The sequence below is a fragment of the Ananas comosus genome, linkage group 10, assembly GCF_001540865.1.
Source record: "Ananas comosus cultivar F153 linkage group 10, ASM154086v1, whole genome shotgun sequence".
NCBI lineage: Eukaryota > Viridiplantae > Streptophyta > Magnoliopsida > Poales > Bromeliaceae > Ananas > Ananas comosus.
In genome coordinates this window covers 3,990,689-4,006,532 of record NC_033630.1, presented here as the reverse complement: position 1 = coordinate 4,006,532, position 15,844 = coordinate 3,990,689, and the positions used below count along the sequence as shown (strand labels likewise).

The 15,844-nt window shown below is 31.9% G+C and overlaps 2 protein-coding genes across 2 annotated transcripts; both read left to right on the top strand.

The window, feature by feature from the left end:
- LOC109716645 (B3 domain-containing protein At1g05920-like) lies at positions 1,293 to 2,042 on the top strand. Its single transcript, XM_020242184.1, has one exon. The coding sequence runs from the start codon at positions 1,293 to 1,295 to the stop codon at positions 2,040 to 2,042; it is 750 nt and encodes a 249-aa protein (XP_020097773.1).
- LOC109716644 (RING-H2 finger protein ATL39-like) lies at positions 11,476 to 14,554 on the top strand. The gene is made up of 2 exons (XM_020242182.1): positions 11,476 to 11,584; positions 14,175 to 14,554. The coding sequence occupies exons 1-2, from the start codon at positions 11,476 to 11,478 to the stop codon at positions 14,552 to 14,554; spliced, it is 489 nt and encodes a 162-aa protein (XP_020097771.1).

Below are 15,844 nucleotides of genomic sequence, written 5' to 3'. Positions count from 1 at the left end.
TGGAGAGAGCCGAGCCCAAGTTGTGTCCGTTCGCGAGCCGAGCTACTTCGGAGTCTAGATCGGCATGCAAAATTAGGTGTTTGAAAATTTAAATTTTGTCATAGATTTAATTTTTGCACTCCACCTTTGATATTAATAAAAAATTTTGCTCCTGTCTTTATCCATAGCTGAATCATATAAATTTCGATGTGTTTTTTTTTTTTTCTGTATTAATTATTTTTCTAAATCTATTATTTGTTGTGCCGATTATAACAATTGTGATATTTATACTTGCGACAAGTTAGATAAGAGGCTGGAATTGAAGGAGATTGGTGACTCTGATTGCGCGCGTGTGAAGTTAGTTAACAGTGCGATCTTAGCAGTTATCTTGTTTTACAAAAAACAAACAAATAAATAAATAAATAAATAAATGGGTGTGATTTTGATTTTTATGCGATAAATTTTAAATAAGTTTAAATTTGTTACAATTATATCCTTAAGTTTTTTTAATGTTTAAATTGGTCGGTCCTTTTAATAGTAACTTTTATTAAGTAGGATCGATGAAACGTTCTGCCTTAGCAATATTGTAGCGCGCACAATTTTGTTTTGTTTTGAGAGATAGATAGCACGCTACCCGCTTCGTTTATTTCATTTAGAAATAAACTTAACTAGAAATGTGAATCAATTAGAATTCGAACTTAGTCTCGGGTATTAATTATCAAAGTCTTTGTCACTTCCTCTTATTTTTATGAATCAATAAATAAAATTTTCTCTACTATTGATTTTAAAAATTAATTAATATCTTGATTTTAAACTTATTTCTATTGAATTAGCATTAATAATCAAATTCTAGGTGTGGTCATAAATTAATATGCGTATATATAAAAAAACTAAAAAAAATAAACTCAATTGACTTCCCGTGTCTCAGCGATTTTTTTCCTTTTTCGTTTTTTTGAAAAAAACAATGCATTATGAACCTGATCCAACGGCTCTGAAGTCTCAAATCTCAGCATCGATCCCGGGGCGTATTTGGTGAACGCACGATCGCCTTCGACTCGAAGTTACCAACACGAGTTATCACAATCATTAACGGTAAGAATATTCATCAACGGTAAGATTAATCATGATTCGAGTAGAATTAGGAATTGCGCTACGTATGTACGTATCTATATGCATGTCTTATATACTTTATGCTACGCGACGTGCGTAACCACTTACAACTCTCTCTCTCTCTCTCCCCCCGATCACGTACGCAGCAGCTTCTTGATCATCCGGAAGAGCTCCCGGCCGATCGAAGCTTCAAGAAACCATCAATGGCCATCTTCAAGGAGACGAAGCGAAACCGCGCCGACGCTCCCGATCGATCCGAGCCGCCGGATCTCGAGAACGCGCAAGATCATGAGCTGGGGCACTCCGTGCAACCACCGGTGAGGAAGAAGCCGAGGAGAGACCCCCCAGCTGATGCCGTCAGCACCGCTGCGGCTTCTCCGATCATCCCCGCCAAGAAACGCAGCCCGCGGCCCAACAATCGTCCTGCAGGCAGCGGCGGTGCGCCAAAGCCGTCGCGGTGCGTCGGAATTCTGTCGGCGCTGCTGCGGGAGGGGGTGAGCCAGCCGACGTGGATACTGCAGAAGGAGCTGTCGGGGTCGGACGTCAGCAGCCAGCAGAGCCGCCTGCTGCTGACCCACAAACAGGTGACGGCCACGACGTCGCTGCGGGACCTGGTCACGTCTGACGAGGCCGCGCTCGTCGTCGACCGCGAGCGCGGCCTCCCCGTGAGGGTGTTCGACCGACTGGGGCGGGAGCACGCCATGACGTTCAAATTCCTCGACTCCAATGGCGACTTCCGCCTCATCGGCAGCTGGGGCCGCTTCGTGAAACGCAACGGGTTGCGCGCGGGCGACCGCGTCGACATCTGGGCGTTCCGGTGCTGCGGCGGCCTCGGCATGGCCCTGTTGAGCCGCAAGAAGGGTGACGAAGTACGCGAAGACCACGATGACGATAAGTTTGATGCCGATGAACTGCTGGCCGCGGAAGCATTGCTGTTGCTGCGAGATTCGTGAGACTGATCGTTCCTGCTCTACGTACTCGATCTCATTTCTGTTTATAGTAATAATAATAATTAGTTCGCCCCTTAATTTTTTATGAAGTCTAATCCTGGGTTCAATTAATGTAATTGGGGGGATTATTAACGGAGCTAGGTATGATAATAGTTTCTCTGCTTTGTTATTCAATTAAGATTCATTAATTTCTTGATGGAGACTGATGTAATGTATACCCCGGTGCAACTAATAATATAATAATGCAATGAAATGATTTGATCAGTAGATGCTGAATTGTATTTTCTGTATGTCTTCAGTTAATTAATCTCTTGGTGTATAATTGGATGTGAGCAATGTTATTTTTACTTAATTTTCTAAGTTCTTTTATATATGATCATGATGCCCAGGTGTAGTTAATTACGTGTATATTTGCCTGGTTTTGGATGAGGGCTTTTTATAATTTAATCTGTCAATTTCTATCGTAAAAACTTGTATTCGAGAGTTCTTGTTAAATTGGAACTCAGATTCGCATCCCTTAATCTTTTGAAGAAATCAGTAAACTATGTGTAATTTTGATGGTTTTATTAGAGCCAGTAGGCCCCACTCCAAAACCTCCTAAAGTATTCACATATATTTTTTCCAAACATCCTCTTTTATAAATGCATTGGTGGGAGATCGAACCCCAACCTATTAAATGGTCTCTTATACTATTTCTATATTGTACGACTCCCAATCTATTATTGCTATTTTTTCTTTCCACTTTTAGAAGCAATTACATTTATTTTATCTTCATATTGTCCTTAAATGCATGATTAAGCAAACGCTAATATATATAGGTATGATGGTCATTTAACCCTCTCAATAATTTTTTGAATCTGAATTTTCTATGAACTCTATAAGAGATAATTTATTATAACTAAATACAGTAAACGTTAAAATAAATTTCACCAAAAATAATAAATTTACTGCTATGTGGTTCACACATGTTATTATAAACTTCTGCCCATCCCAAACACGAGGGATGTGACTAAAAGCTTAAGTCTATTAAATTTAGATTTACTAATATATAGATATAAAATATTTTGCTCTCTAATAACTATTCGATGTCGGACTATTCACATATGAACTCTTAACAAGTGTGTATGAGAATAATTAATGAAAGTTAGTGGTTAACTAAAAGTACACAGCTAATTATATAATGTCTGTAGTCGAGATTTTTTAATTGGCCTTACATATTTGACACTATTTTAAACATTGTGAAAGAAAAATTCTATCTCTAAAAATTTAACTATTAGAGAACCATGTTTTATTAACATATATCTTTAAAAATGTTAGCTATTAGATCGAGAACACCCGTGTGGAAAAGAAAATTTTATTTCTACAAATTTTAGCTATTAGAAAACCGTGTTTTATTAACATATATTCAATAATATCAAATTGATCTGTTATGCTATTTGCCGCTATGATTGTTAATATAAAAATAACCAAAGTGCTGGGTAAATATTTTTAGAACATATGTGCGCACCAAAAACACGAAATTTATTATTTGACGAAACGAAACAGTATTCTATCGAATGACAAAACAAGCGAATTTGATGTATTTATACATCAAGTTTGGAAATTACAAGCTCACATATTTGTTGTAATTTCCATAAAAAGTTTGAATTCTCTCACACACCTACACTTTTTTTTAAATTTTTTTTTTTCTCGCAACACTTTTTCTTTTTTATTTTTGTCTATACTAAGTGTAAAATTTTATCGCATGAACCAACTTTAATTTTTAATAATATAATTAATAAAAAAGAGTCCGGTTGGGATATTTTTGATAGCACCGAGGATTTGGTGCTATCGAGTTTTCCACCGTTAGATTTAATCCTTTGATTATTTTTACCCGTTAGATTATACTGTTCAACAACCACCCACTCAAACCTAAAGGGCCCATATTATCCTAACCGCATGTTTCTCAATCTATGAGCTAAAAAACTAATAGCACAAATAGTTTGGTGTTATTAATAGTATTTCAACCTAGCTAGTTCAATAAAAAATTTATATACAAAAATTAATAGATTTTTATATATGGTGTAAAAAAAATTGTACACCAAGTGTATAAGACATGAAACAAACCCTTTTTTTAAATAATTATCGCATGAATCAACCCTATTTTTAATAGTATAAGACATGAACCAAATCTTCTTTTTAAATAATTATTGCACATACCAATCCTATTTTTTAATAACCAATATAACAAAATTAAAATTTCATTTAATAAATACAATCTATTATTAATAAATGTTTTTGTCTAGTCCAAGTGTAAAATTTTATCGTATGAACCAATCGTATTTTTTAATAGTATACTTAATAAAAAATTTATAAGATATGAACCAAACCTTTTGCTTAAACAATTATCGTACAGATCAACCTTATTTTTTAATAAATAAAATATGAACCAAATCTTTTTTTTAAATAATTATCGTATGGATGAATTCTATTTTTTAATAGACAATATAACAAAATTAAAATTTCATCTAATAAATACAATCTATAATTAATAAAAATTACTAAAAAAAATTAATATAATTTTCATTTTATTTAATATTGTAAAATTTTTGAAATGAATGTGTTTTATATAAAGTTAATGCGAAATATTATATCTGACTTGTGGAAGTATATTTTCTATTTAGTATACTATTATATTTTTTTATATACTCATAAAATAATATATTTTAAAAAAATAACTGAAGTATTTTCTCCTCGCCGTGATACGCGGCCCTTAGCTAGTACTATCTCTATTTACCAAAAGACTATTCAAATATCTCTATTTATTAAATAATTAATTTAACTATTTTAATATATTAGTTTATATAGTTAACGTACGTTACGTACCACGTGCTAATTCCGGCGTCGGTGGTGGGTTGGACCTATGTAGATACGTCAACGGGTCGGATTCCGGACGAATTTTTAAAAATTCGAATCCGAACCTGACTCCAAACCCGAGACCCGAACTCAAATTTGAATCCGACGGATTTTAAAAATTCATATTCAAAACTGAACCCGATCAAAACCCGAAATCCGAATCCGAACCCGAACCCGAACCTGAAAATTTGAATCCGAAACAATTATTTTTGTTTTCAATATTTCAAAATATATTATATTAAATCTAAATTTTTAAAATACAAATTCAAATATAACATCAAATATATATATATATATATATATATAGTTGGACTGGGCTACTATTAGTAGCAAAATTTCATTGTTGCTACCAGTTTTTAACCTTTGGATCAACTCTTTTCATTATTTTTAATCATTGGGTTAAATATTATAACCCAATGGGGACCACTCAACCCTAGGGGGACCACTCAACTCTAACCGACTAATATTATCCTGACCCTACAATTTTTCATCCAAGGGTTAAAAACTTGATAGTAAAGAGAGCGTTTTACTATTAATAGTATTCCAGTCTAATTCTCTATATATATATATATAATACAAAATAATTTCGGGTTATCCAAACCGGACTCCAAACCCGAAACCCGAACTCGAATCCGAATCCGACGGATTTTAAAAATCCATATTCAAAACCGAACCCGACCAAAACCCGAAATCCGAATCCGAACTCAAACCCGAACCCGAAAATTTGAATCCGAAACAATTATTTTTGTTTTCAATATTTCAAAATATATTATATTAAATCTAAATTTTTTAAATACAAATTCAAATATAACATCAAATATATATATATATATATATATATATATATATATATATATATATATATAATAAATTCGGATTCGAATCGGGTTCGGGTTCGGATCGGGTACAATCAAAATCCATATCCGAATCTATATCCGTCGGGTTTCTATTTTTTATATTCATATCCGAATCCATTTATTCGGGTGTTATATATATATATATATATATATATATATATATATATATATATATATATATATTTGATGTTATATTTNAATAGTATTCCAGTCTAATTCTCTATATATATATATATAATACAAAATAATTTCGGGTTCAGGTTCAGGTCGGGTATAGTAAGAATCCATATCCGAATCCATATCCGCCGGATTTCTATTTTTGATATCCATATCCGAATCTATATCCATATTCATCGGATATATCCATTTTATTCGAGTTCGGGTTCGGATAAAATTTTGGATATCCATACCCATTGACATTCCTAGACCTAAGGAGAGAATATGGTCAGCTATTTATTATATTCTGAGTTCGGACTTTAAATCCTATTACACACTTAATTTTATTTAATTATTTTATTTAATTCAAATCTACATTTTAGATTCTATTAAAAAGCCTCTCCTAGCTTTATTTAATTATTTTATTTAATTCAAATCTACATTTTAGATTCTATTAAAAAGCCTCTCCTAGCTTTATTTAATTATTTTATTTAATTCACACCTACATTTTAGATTCTATTAAAAAGTCTCAAACTCACAAACTCAAATATTAGTAAAATTGTTTAACATGATTTAAATTTTTCGAGACAAAATAATTTATTGGGTTAATAACACCATTGGCCCCTAATCTTTACACCGTTTTTTAATTTGGTCCCAATTTTTTTTTTTTTTTGCAATCAAATCCTAAATCTCTTGATTTCATTATAATTAAGTCTCAGCCGTTAAATAGATGTTAAAATTGACGAAAAATACAACGTCAGCACCATATATATAAGTGCCACGGAGGCGTTATGTCAGCGCCACAGAGTTGCCGCGTCAGTGCCATGGTGGCGTTGTGTCAATGGATTGTAAAAAAAAAAAAGATTGGGGACCAAATTAAAAAACGGTACAAAGGTTGGGAACCAATGGTGTAATTAACCTATTAAATTTATAAATTCAAAGCAAGATTTTTAATTTAAGATTTTAAATTTAAATTTTAAAATTTGATTTTGGATTCAAATTTAAATTGGAATTCGAAATCCAATTTTGTATTTAATTTTAAATTTTTTATTTTTAAATTCAAATTCACATTTCGAATTCGAAATTCTAATTTAATTTCAACCTTCGATTTGAAATTTCAAATTCAAAATGTGAATTTGAATTCGAAGTTTAAATTCACATTTAGAATTGAAATCAAATCTTAAATTCAAATTTAAAATTTAAAATCAAAATTTTGAATATGATTTTAAATTTAAATTCAGATTTTAAATTTAAATTTCAGTTTCAAAACTTTCATTTTAAGTGTAAATTGAAATATCAAAATCAAAATCAAAATTTTAAGTTTGAATTCAAAATTTAGATTCAATTAAAAATTTAAATTTAAAATGCGAATTTAAATTCAAAATTTAAATTCAGCTTTAAATTCAAATTCAAAATTCTAATTTTTTGTTAGTTTAAAATTTTAATTTTAGTATTATTTTTAAATTTAAATTTAAAATTTTGAATTTTTATTTTTAGAAACTAAAGTGAAAAACATGTAAAGTTTAGGGACTTAAATTAACATGAAAATTAAGGATATCAAATAAGCGCTAACGTGGCGATTCAATTAATTTTAACAATTTTTTTAACGATTGGGACGTAATTGTAATAAAATCAAAAGATTAGGAATCAATTGTAAAAAAAAAAAAGTTGGGACCGAGGTAAAAATTGGTGCAAAGATTGGGGACCACTGTGTAATAATTATTTCATATTATTTTACTGGACCAAACATTTTATCCCTCTCTTATGATATTTTCTCCTAACAAAATAAAACTGTAGTTTTAGAAAAATTAGAAAAAGTAAGCACAGTAAAAGTGATTTTTAATCACTTGTTGAACAATTAATAAAAGAAAATGCAAATAAATTTTATTATTTTAAAATAGGGTTAATTTCGTACAGACCCTTACAAATATAGTGAATGGCAAATATATATATATCCCTACAAAATTCAACATTCATATTTTGTCTCTACAAAAGTCCCGATGTTTTAAAATATATCGCTGCCGTTAGAATCAATTAGAAAAAATTAGTAAATCATAGGTTAAATACTTAATCCTGAATAGTTTTTGACATTTTTATCTTTTTATATTATACTGTTAGAGTTAGTTGGTATGCTTCTGGAAGCACGGAGCCTTCCGTGCTTCCAAGTCGTTTTCGATGTTGGGACTTTCAAATCGACGATCGGCTCCGTTAAACTTGATCTAGAGTATTTGAAGTACCAAGAAAATAAATTTTGTGATTTTTCGATATCATTTGCCTAGTAATCAAGGGGCTCAAAATTAATAATTTTAATGGCCGCGTTGAGCCATTTGCAAGTTTAACGGTGTAGAAATATTCAAATCACGTGAAATTTTGATAGAAATTTCTTTATACTATATAAAACAAGATCAATATTTTTATTTTCAGCCGTTGATTTTGAACCACTTCGATCACTAGGCAAATGATATCAAAAAATCGCAAAAATTATTTTCTAAATACTTAAAATACTCTAAATCAAATCTAACGGAACTGATCGTTGATTCGAAAGTCCCAACATCGAAAATGACTTGGAAGCACGGAGCGCTCCGTGCTTCAAGAAGCATACCAGCCGCACTCATACTGTTATGACTTTTAGATGTATATATTTGTGATGGCAAAATTAGAAATATAAATAGTTTTCTAACGGTAATAAATCAGAGAAACAAATTTGAAAATATTAGGACTTTTGCATGAACAAATATGAAAGTTGAATTTTGTAGGAATATATTTGTCATTCACTATGTTTGTAGGGATCTGTATGAAATTAACCCTTTAAAATAAGTTTCACTGAATTTTTGTTTTTTAATTCTATTTAGATTTGTCAAAAATTGCAGTGTTAATTAATAATTAATTAATAACTAGTGTAGAGACCCGCGCGATGCAGCGGATAGAAATTATTATAGTAAAAATTTGTAAATTACATAAAGAAACAAAGACGAAATTATCATATTAAAATTTGCGAATTAAATAAACAAATAAAAATGTAAAGAAAAAACATCAATATATAACTACATTTTGAGAATTATTTTTTCAAAATTTTGGATACGTTATTGAATTTTTTGATTTCGATGAAGTTTCTAAAACCTAATCAGAATGCAGTTTATCTTATTGGTAATGACACATTTGTTGTAATATCCAAATAATGTAGCGACTTATCCATATAGTTTACTCCACAAAATTTAATCTAACAGAAAATAAAAGAAAAAGACATAAAACAAAGGTAAAAAAATGGTACGAATTGAATCCCAAATAGTTCAAAAAAAATTTTAAAAATAAAATATTAATACTAAATAATTACTCACGGCATAAAATCAAATAACACTAAAACAAAAAAAAAGATGAAGAATGCACTATACCATTGAGAAAGAACCGCATCCCCGCCACAGAGACCTAGGCTCTTTTTTGATATCTACGGTGGTGAAACTGCATGCCGCTGCTGCCCACCTCCATCGCCACCTCGTTCTGTAACCTGCTACCACAGCCACCATTGGACGCTTTGCGTTATTTTTTTTGTTGACACTGTATTTGTCATCTTTTTAATAGATGAGTACCTCGTCAAATGCGAAAGAAAAGGCATTCTAGAAAAAGCTTATTTGCTAATTTGGAGTTTACCTATAATAAAAAATTATATACATGACATAATTCACGAAGTAAAGCAATTTATTTAAAATTGAAGAGGAAATGTTATAGGCCTTGTATATTAGTTTTATAACCATCATCACTATTAGCTTGGTCAAATTAACCCCTCAATCTCATCAACTTAGGCTTCATCCCGGGAGAAGCTAGAGAGAGCATGGAGTCGTGGATGTTCAAAGGCTCAAGCCCAACCCAAAAAATTTTAGCTGTTTGTTAGGGTTGGGTTAGATTTATAATTTATTCCTAGTTGAATTAGAATAAATATTTTAATCGTTTGAAGATAAATTAATTTAGATTTAAAATTTAATTAGACTAGGATTCCTAATTGTATTAGATTTGGATATATCTTTGGTTAAGTATTATATATATATATAGCACTAAAGAGTTGAAGTCGTACCAAGTTGGAGAGAGAGAGAGAGAGTTCAAAAAGAGTAGTCTTCTATTTTATAGACAACGAGAGACGGGTGATCCCGGTGAAACTACTCAATAGAATAGGGCTCAGGTTTAATTCATTTTTTATTTAGTAAATTTTATTTTATTCATATTTTCTGTTTGAATTTTTCTTTTTTATGATCGATTGTGTCAGCTATTTGCTGAGTTTATGGTAAAAATCCGATTTAATACTTTTGTTACGAAATTTCAACAATGGTACCGAATTTAGGACAGTCGGTATCAATATGGATTGCAGATTTTTAAAATCTAGTATCAGGGTGAGTACTAGATTCCAAACACGGTTAGATAGAGATGTTGCCTATGTCATATACAAGTGCACGATGATGGGGACCACTTTGAATAAAATTCTAGAGATCTTTGCAATTACACATTGAAGCTGATTAAATCTATAGCTTAATTGCATTTTGATTTGTATTTAATTATTCGTATTGCAATTTGCTATTCCTTAAATTTTAATGGTGCAGTTTTTATCGGTTCAATAAGATATTAAATATCTATCTGCTATATATTAACTCCAAAATGAAGGAGACAAAACAGGAACAAGAGAGATCCGCCGAAGAAGACCCTTCCCTTCAATCAGAAGAAAAGGAGGATTCTGAACCAAGACTAATCTATAGTTCTATACCTATATATATACATTATTTTTCATAAAATTTGTTTATTCCTTTACATTATTTCTCATAAAATTTGCCACGTGACGGTTCTTCCTTCACCTTGCCTTCTCCTCCATCCCACTTCCTGATGTTTCACTTTCCCACTCACAATCTTTGTCCGATGCTTCGTCTTCCCACCTGCCCATCTCACAATTAATGTATTCATATGGTTCATTGTCATCTAGACAAATCACTTTTACAAGAAAAAAGTAAAATAAGATATCTTTACATTTTTTTTCTTTTTTCTTTTTTCTTTGGCGCACAAGAAGGATTCATATTTTATAATTTTCTTAATTTTTCTAAAAAATTGTGTTAGGATCGAAATTAACGTTTCGCGGGCGCGACACGACTAGGAGAAGCGGCGATGGATTTAGAATCGATGAAGGAGAAGAAGCGATGGGTGTAGGGGATCCGTATGGAATCAATGGCCGTGACCAAAGAGGAACTCGATGCCGACAATGGCAGCAAAGGTGACAGGGAGATTGAAATTCACTTTCACAAAAAAAAGACGAGTAAAATAAAATATCTTTATACTCTTTTTCCTTACATTTTTTTTTCTTTTTTTTTGGGGCACAAGAAAGGTTAATATTTTGTAATTTTCTTAACTTGTTTTTTAAATTGTGTATAGATTGAAATTAGGGTTCGGGGGATCGCGACGTGACACGAAGCAAGGAAGCGGCAAAGTATTTGGAGTCGATGAGGAGAAATAAGTGGTGGGTTTGAGGGGATCAGTCCGGAATAGACGTGGCCATGACCAAGGAGGAGCTTAACGCCGACAATAGAGGCGAACGCGATGTGGAGATCGAGATTCACCTCCCCGATATCGACAGTGCGATCAAGGTGCGATGGAGTAGTAACTGTATTGCTGTTTCTTTCATTATTATAATATATAATTTATTTGTTAAAATTATAAATTTTGTTGTATCTGTATTTATATTTGTTTCATCTTTTCTATCTGTATATATTAATATATTATCTTTATTTATTGATATCTCATGGCTAGTGAAAAAATTTTAAAATTTTTATTTTATCAATCTTCTATCTTATATAGCATTAGTCTGCCGCAATACACGAATAACTTCATATTATTAATGTATCAACATTATGATGTAGAGACCAACTGTCACTAGAGCAAGTGACAAAGGGCTTGGTGGTTGGTACCCGAGACTCAAGTTCGAATCCTAGTTGATTCGCATTTCTAGCTAAGTTTACTTCTAAATAAAATAAAGGAAGTGGATAGCATGCTACCTATCTCTCAAAAATACTACTCTTATATATTATTAATGTATCAACATTATGATGTTGAGAAATTTAAGTAATTGATGCACACTGACCAAAAATGTCACATAAAATTACTAATACAACAACCACAAGAAAAAACAATAGATATTACAAAAAATCTAAAGCATTAGTTGGATTATTAGAATATGTTCCCACATATACCACGATTCTTTTTTTCTTTTTTTTTTCTTTTTTTTTTTTGCGAAAAGAGAATAAAATCGCAACATATGAGAAAGTTCAGTGACTACAATGTTGCAGTAACAAGTTCAAAGACAAAGTAATATCAGGATAGTACTGAGATTCTACACAAGTTGCTGACCCAAAAAAAAAAAAGACACGGAAAAAGTATTTATTTTTTTACAACCAAAATATTACATTTCATGGTACTTCAGTTTACAGATGTATGTGGATACATATTCGAATACATTACAAAGAAGAAAAATCACATTACTAATTTTACATTAGTTAGGATTCTGAAAAAAAAAGAACAACATTTATCTTGCAGAGAACAATACACACAATCTTCGAATCCAAAACATGAACAAAGATCACATTACTAAAGAAAATCTCCTCCATTTACACTTCAAATTACCAGATTCAGCATCCTGCATGATGAGTACATGACCCTGCATGGAGACCGCATAAAGTACAAATATGAATGTAAGATCATATTTTGGAGAAACCCAACACAATTGTGTGCAGATGAACTACAAGAAAAAGAAAAACGAACTTCGATATATATTTTCACATCGAAGGCTTGTTAAGCCCCAATGGAGTTTCTGCAAAAGTGTTGTATGAGTAAAAAGATGTTTGAAGAAGCACAAACAGGTTATCTTTTTTTTTTTTATTAAGATCCTGCAACAGCTAATTAGTAACAACAGCAGCGGGACTCAAATTTGGATCTAATTAGGCTCATTCTAGCTTTCAACTAAAACAAAAGATTTAATCTTTTTTGCTTGCCAATTATTTAACTGCTGCTTCTCAAAATAGAGAAGTTCCACCCACGAATATTGATTAACTATGATGCGTGGTCCGTTCATGTCGCTCAATATATTTACCAGAAAGTTAAGAAAATGTATACACAAATATCACGAAAAACCTGAGACACAGAGAGAAAGTTGTAGACCAAGTTGTGGTTACATAAGCAGGAAAAAAAAAAAATTAGGGCGAGTGAATGATTGTTGAATGAAGGGAAAAGAAATAAAAAAATTCTATTCGAGGATCTCTTATTAGATGATGATCTTATGAACTCGGCATCCCAGAATATTCTTATTCTACCACTTGTTTTCAAGAAATCCCATTGTATCTATACTTATAAAATCCAGCTATATTTATTGTTAAAATCGAAACGGTAAAAAGTAGATCCACAAAAATAGTTAATGTAGAAAGAGAAAAGAAAAAGGAAAGAGCTAGCGCATCAAGATTAACGTAGTTCGGCCAACGGTTTACGTTCACGGACGAAGACGGAGCAAATACTTTATTAATATCAAAAGACGGAGTACAAATATGATCACTCGAAGATTTAATTAGATCCGAAACGAGAAAGACGCGTTGTAATTAATGCTACGGCTCCTCCTTACCGTACGTAACACAAAAAAAAAAAAAAAGAAAAAAAGGTTGGTTCTCTCGCAGTAAAATGCGGCTCAAGAGATCAACTTAATTAATTAGCACCAGGGGAGTCATCTCAGCCCACGGACCACCAATGCAATTGGGTTTTGATCAACTGTCTTTAACGTGTATGGCTTAATTAGAATCGTGGCGTCATTAACTAGGTCATAGCATGCATAAATATAATGCATAACTTTTAAACACAAGTTCTAATTCTATCTCAATTAGAATTATATTCCTACTTATAATCTATATAGACCAAGTTAAATTTAAATTATATCTCATCCTAATTTGATTAGGATTTACTCTCAATTTAGATAACTACGGATCTAAGAGCTAACTCTACAATCAAAAGGATTGCAATCTCTATAATTTATAATCCAAATCCAAGTGTGGTGAGAATCTACTAATCTTTAATCNATATATATATATATATATATATATATATATATATATATATAGAGGGTGATCTAGGACAAGTTAGATCCGTTGCTCCAGCTAGGGGTGCAAGATGGACCCGGTGATGGTGCACATTATGGGCATACTTCCTCTGTTTCTAGTGATCTTTGCTCCGGGTATTTCGGGCAGCGACGCTTTCGTCCCCGCCGTCGCCATTGTCTTTGCCGGGATTTGCGCTCTGGAAAACTATAGAGAGGCATTGCAACAGTGTCGTCGACGCATCAGTAGTTTGCTAGACCGTGTGCTCTATTCTTCTGCCCGACAAGTGCATCCTGCGTTTGCATTACGACAAGATGGCGGTGGCGGCAGAGGCGGTGACGGTCGGACGGTTTGCGCCGTCTGCTTAGGTTCATTGACGGCGGGGGATATGGTGAGATTATTGCCGGTGTGCGCGCACATGTTTCATGCGGACTGCGTCGACCCTTGGCTTCGCCAGCACTCGACGTGCCCGCTTTGTCGGTCGGATGCGTTTCTTGGTTAGAATTACTGCCGGAGAATCTGCAGCGAGGGATGAATATGTTATTTCAGTTTTCATTGGTTAGTAAGGTTAATTGTACTTTAGGATATTTATGTATTATCTTAGTAAAATATTTATAAACTATTATTAAATTTTAACTCAGGATTTTTTTTTGTTTTAACAGAGGAGATGCTTGCATAGCACTTTTTTTAAAAAAATAATTTTATAAAAATTTCTAATTTGTCAAACGTGAATAAAAATAAGAAAAGCAGTGCATTATTCACCGCCTTTAGAAAGTCACCGTTTTCGTACAGTTATCTTTTTTCTATATTGGTTGTGAGGATTTTTTTTTGTGAGGTTGGATTGTGCGTAGATTAATTATTAAAATTTTTTTGATTGTTAATATTATATGGATAGGTTGGGCGATCAATTATTCACCGTTTTCATATTATTATCTTTTGTGAGGATTTTTGTTTGTGAGATTGGACTGTACGAAGATTATTAGAATATTTTTATTATTAAGATTGTATTGCTTGGTAGTTAAGATTTTTTAGCTTATTAAGATTGTATATGCTTGTAGAAACTTTTATATATATTTGTTAAGATTATATGGAAAGAAATTAGTTTGTTAGAATTGTATATGAATTATTAGGATATTTTATGTTGGTAAGATTATATATGATTTATTAAAATTTTTATATGATAACCAAAAGAAAAGGTTTTATTAATTTCAAATTATATTAGTTATTACCATCAAATAGAAAAGATAATTAATAGATGATTATCCTTTCGGTTTTCAAATAAATTAAAGTTTATCTCTCTCTCTCCAATGTGTAAACGCGTAAACGCATGAAAGATTAGTAGGCCTTATTGACTATTTGTATTTTTTCCAAACACATAACTCACACGCGAATCCAATAGAATAACATGTAAAAAAAATATATAACCTAGGAAAACTATTTGCACTTTCGCTTATAATATAATAGTATTGTCTCTCCTTACCATACAATCTATGAAAAGGGGAAGAAAAATCACCCCAAAAAAAAAAAAAGAGTTCGTATGTAGGGGTGTCAACGAACGGAACACGAGCGAGTTGGAGTTGGCTCGTGTTCGGCTCGTTTCATAAACAAGCCGAACACGAGTTAGCTCGTTAACGTATTGAGCCGAAAAATTTGGCTCGTATTTGGATCATTTATTAACGAGCTGATGACTTGTGAATAAGAATTTAAAAGAATTAAAAAATATATATATATGAATTATAAGATCTTACCTGTTAATTATATTTTGACCTCATGGCTAAAAATTTATATATAA

Bases quoted from the DNA above. Each gene is read 5' to 3' on its own strand.
- LOC109716644 (XM_020242182.1), top strand. From the start codon at position 11,476: ATGACCAAGGAGGAGCTTAACGCCGACAATAGAGGCGAACGCGATGTG. The intron at 11,585-14,174 runs GTATTGCTGTTT...CTCTGTTTCTAG, and splicing joins GGTGCGATGGAGTAGTAACT to TGATCTTTGCTCCGGGTATT.
- LOC109716645 (XM_020242184.1), top strand. From the start codon at position 1,293: ATGGCCATCTTCAAGGAGACGAAGCGAAACCGCGCCGACGCTCCCGAT.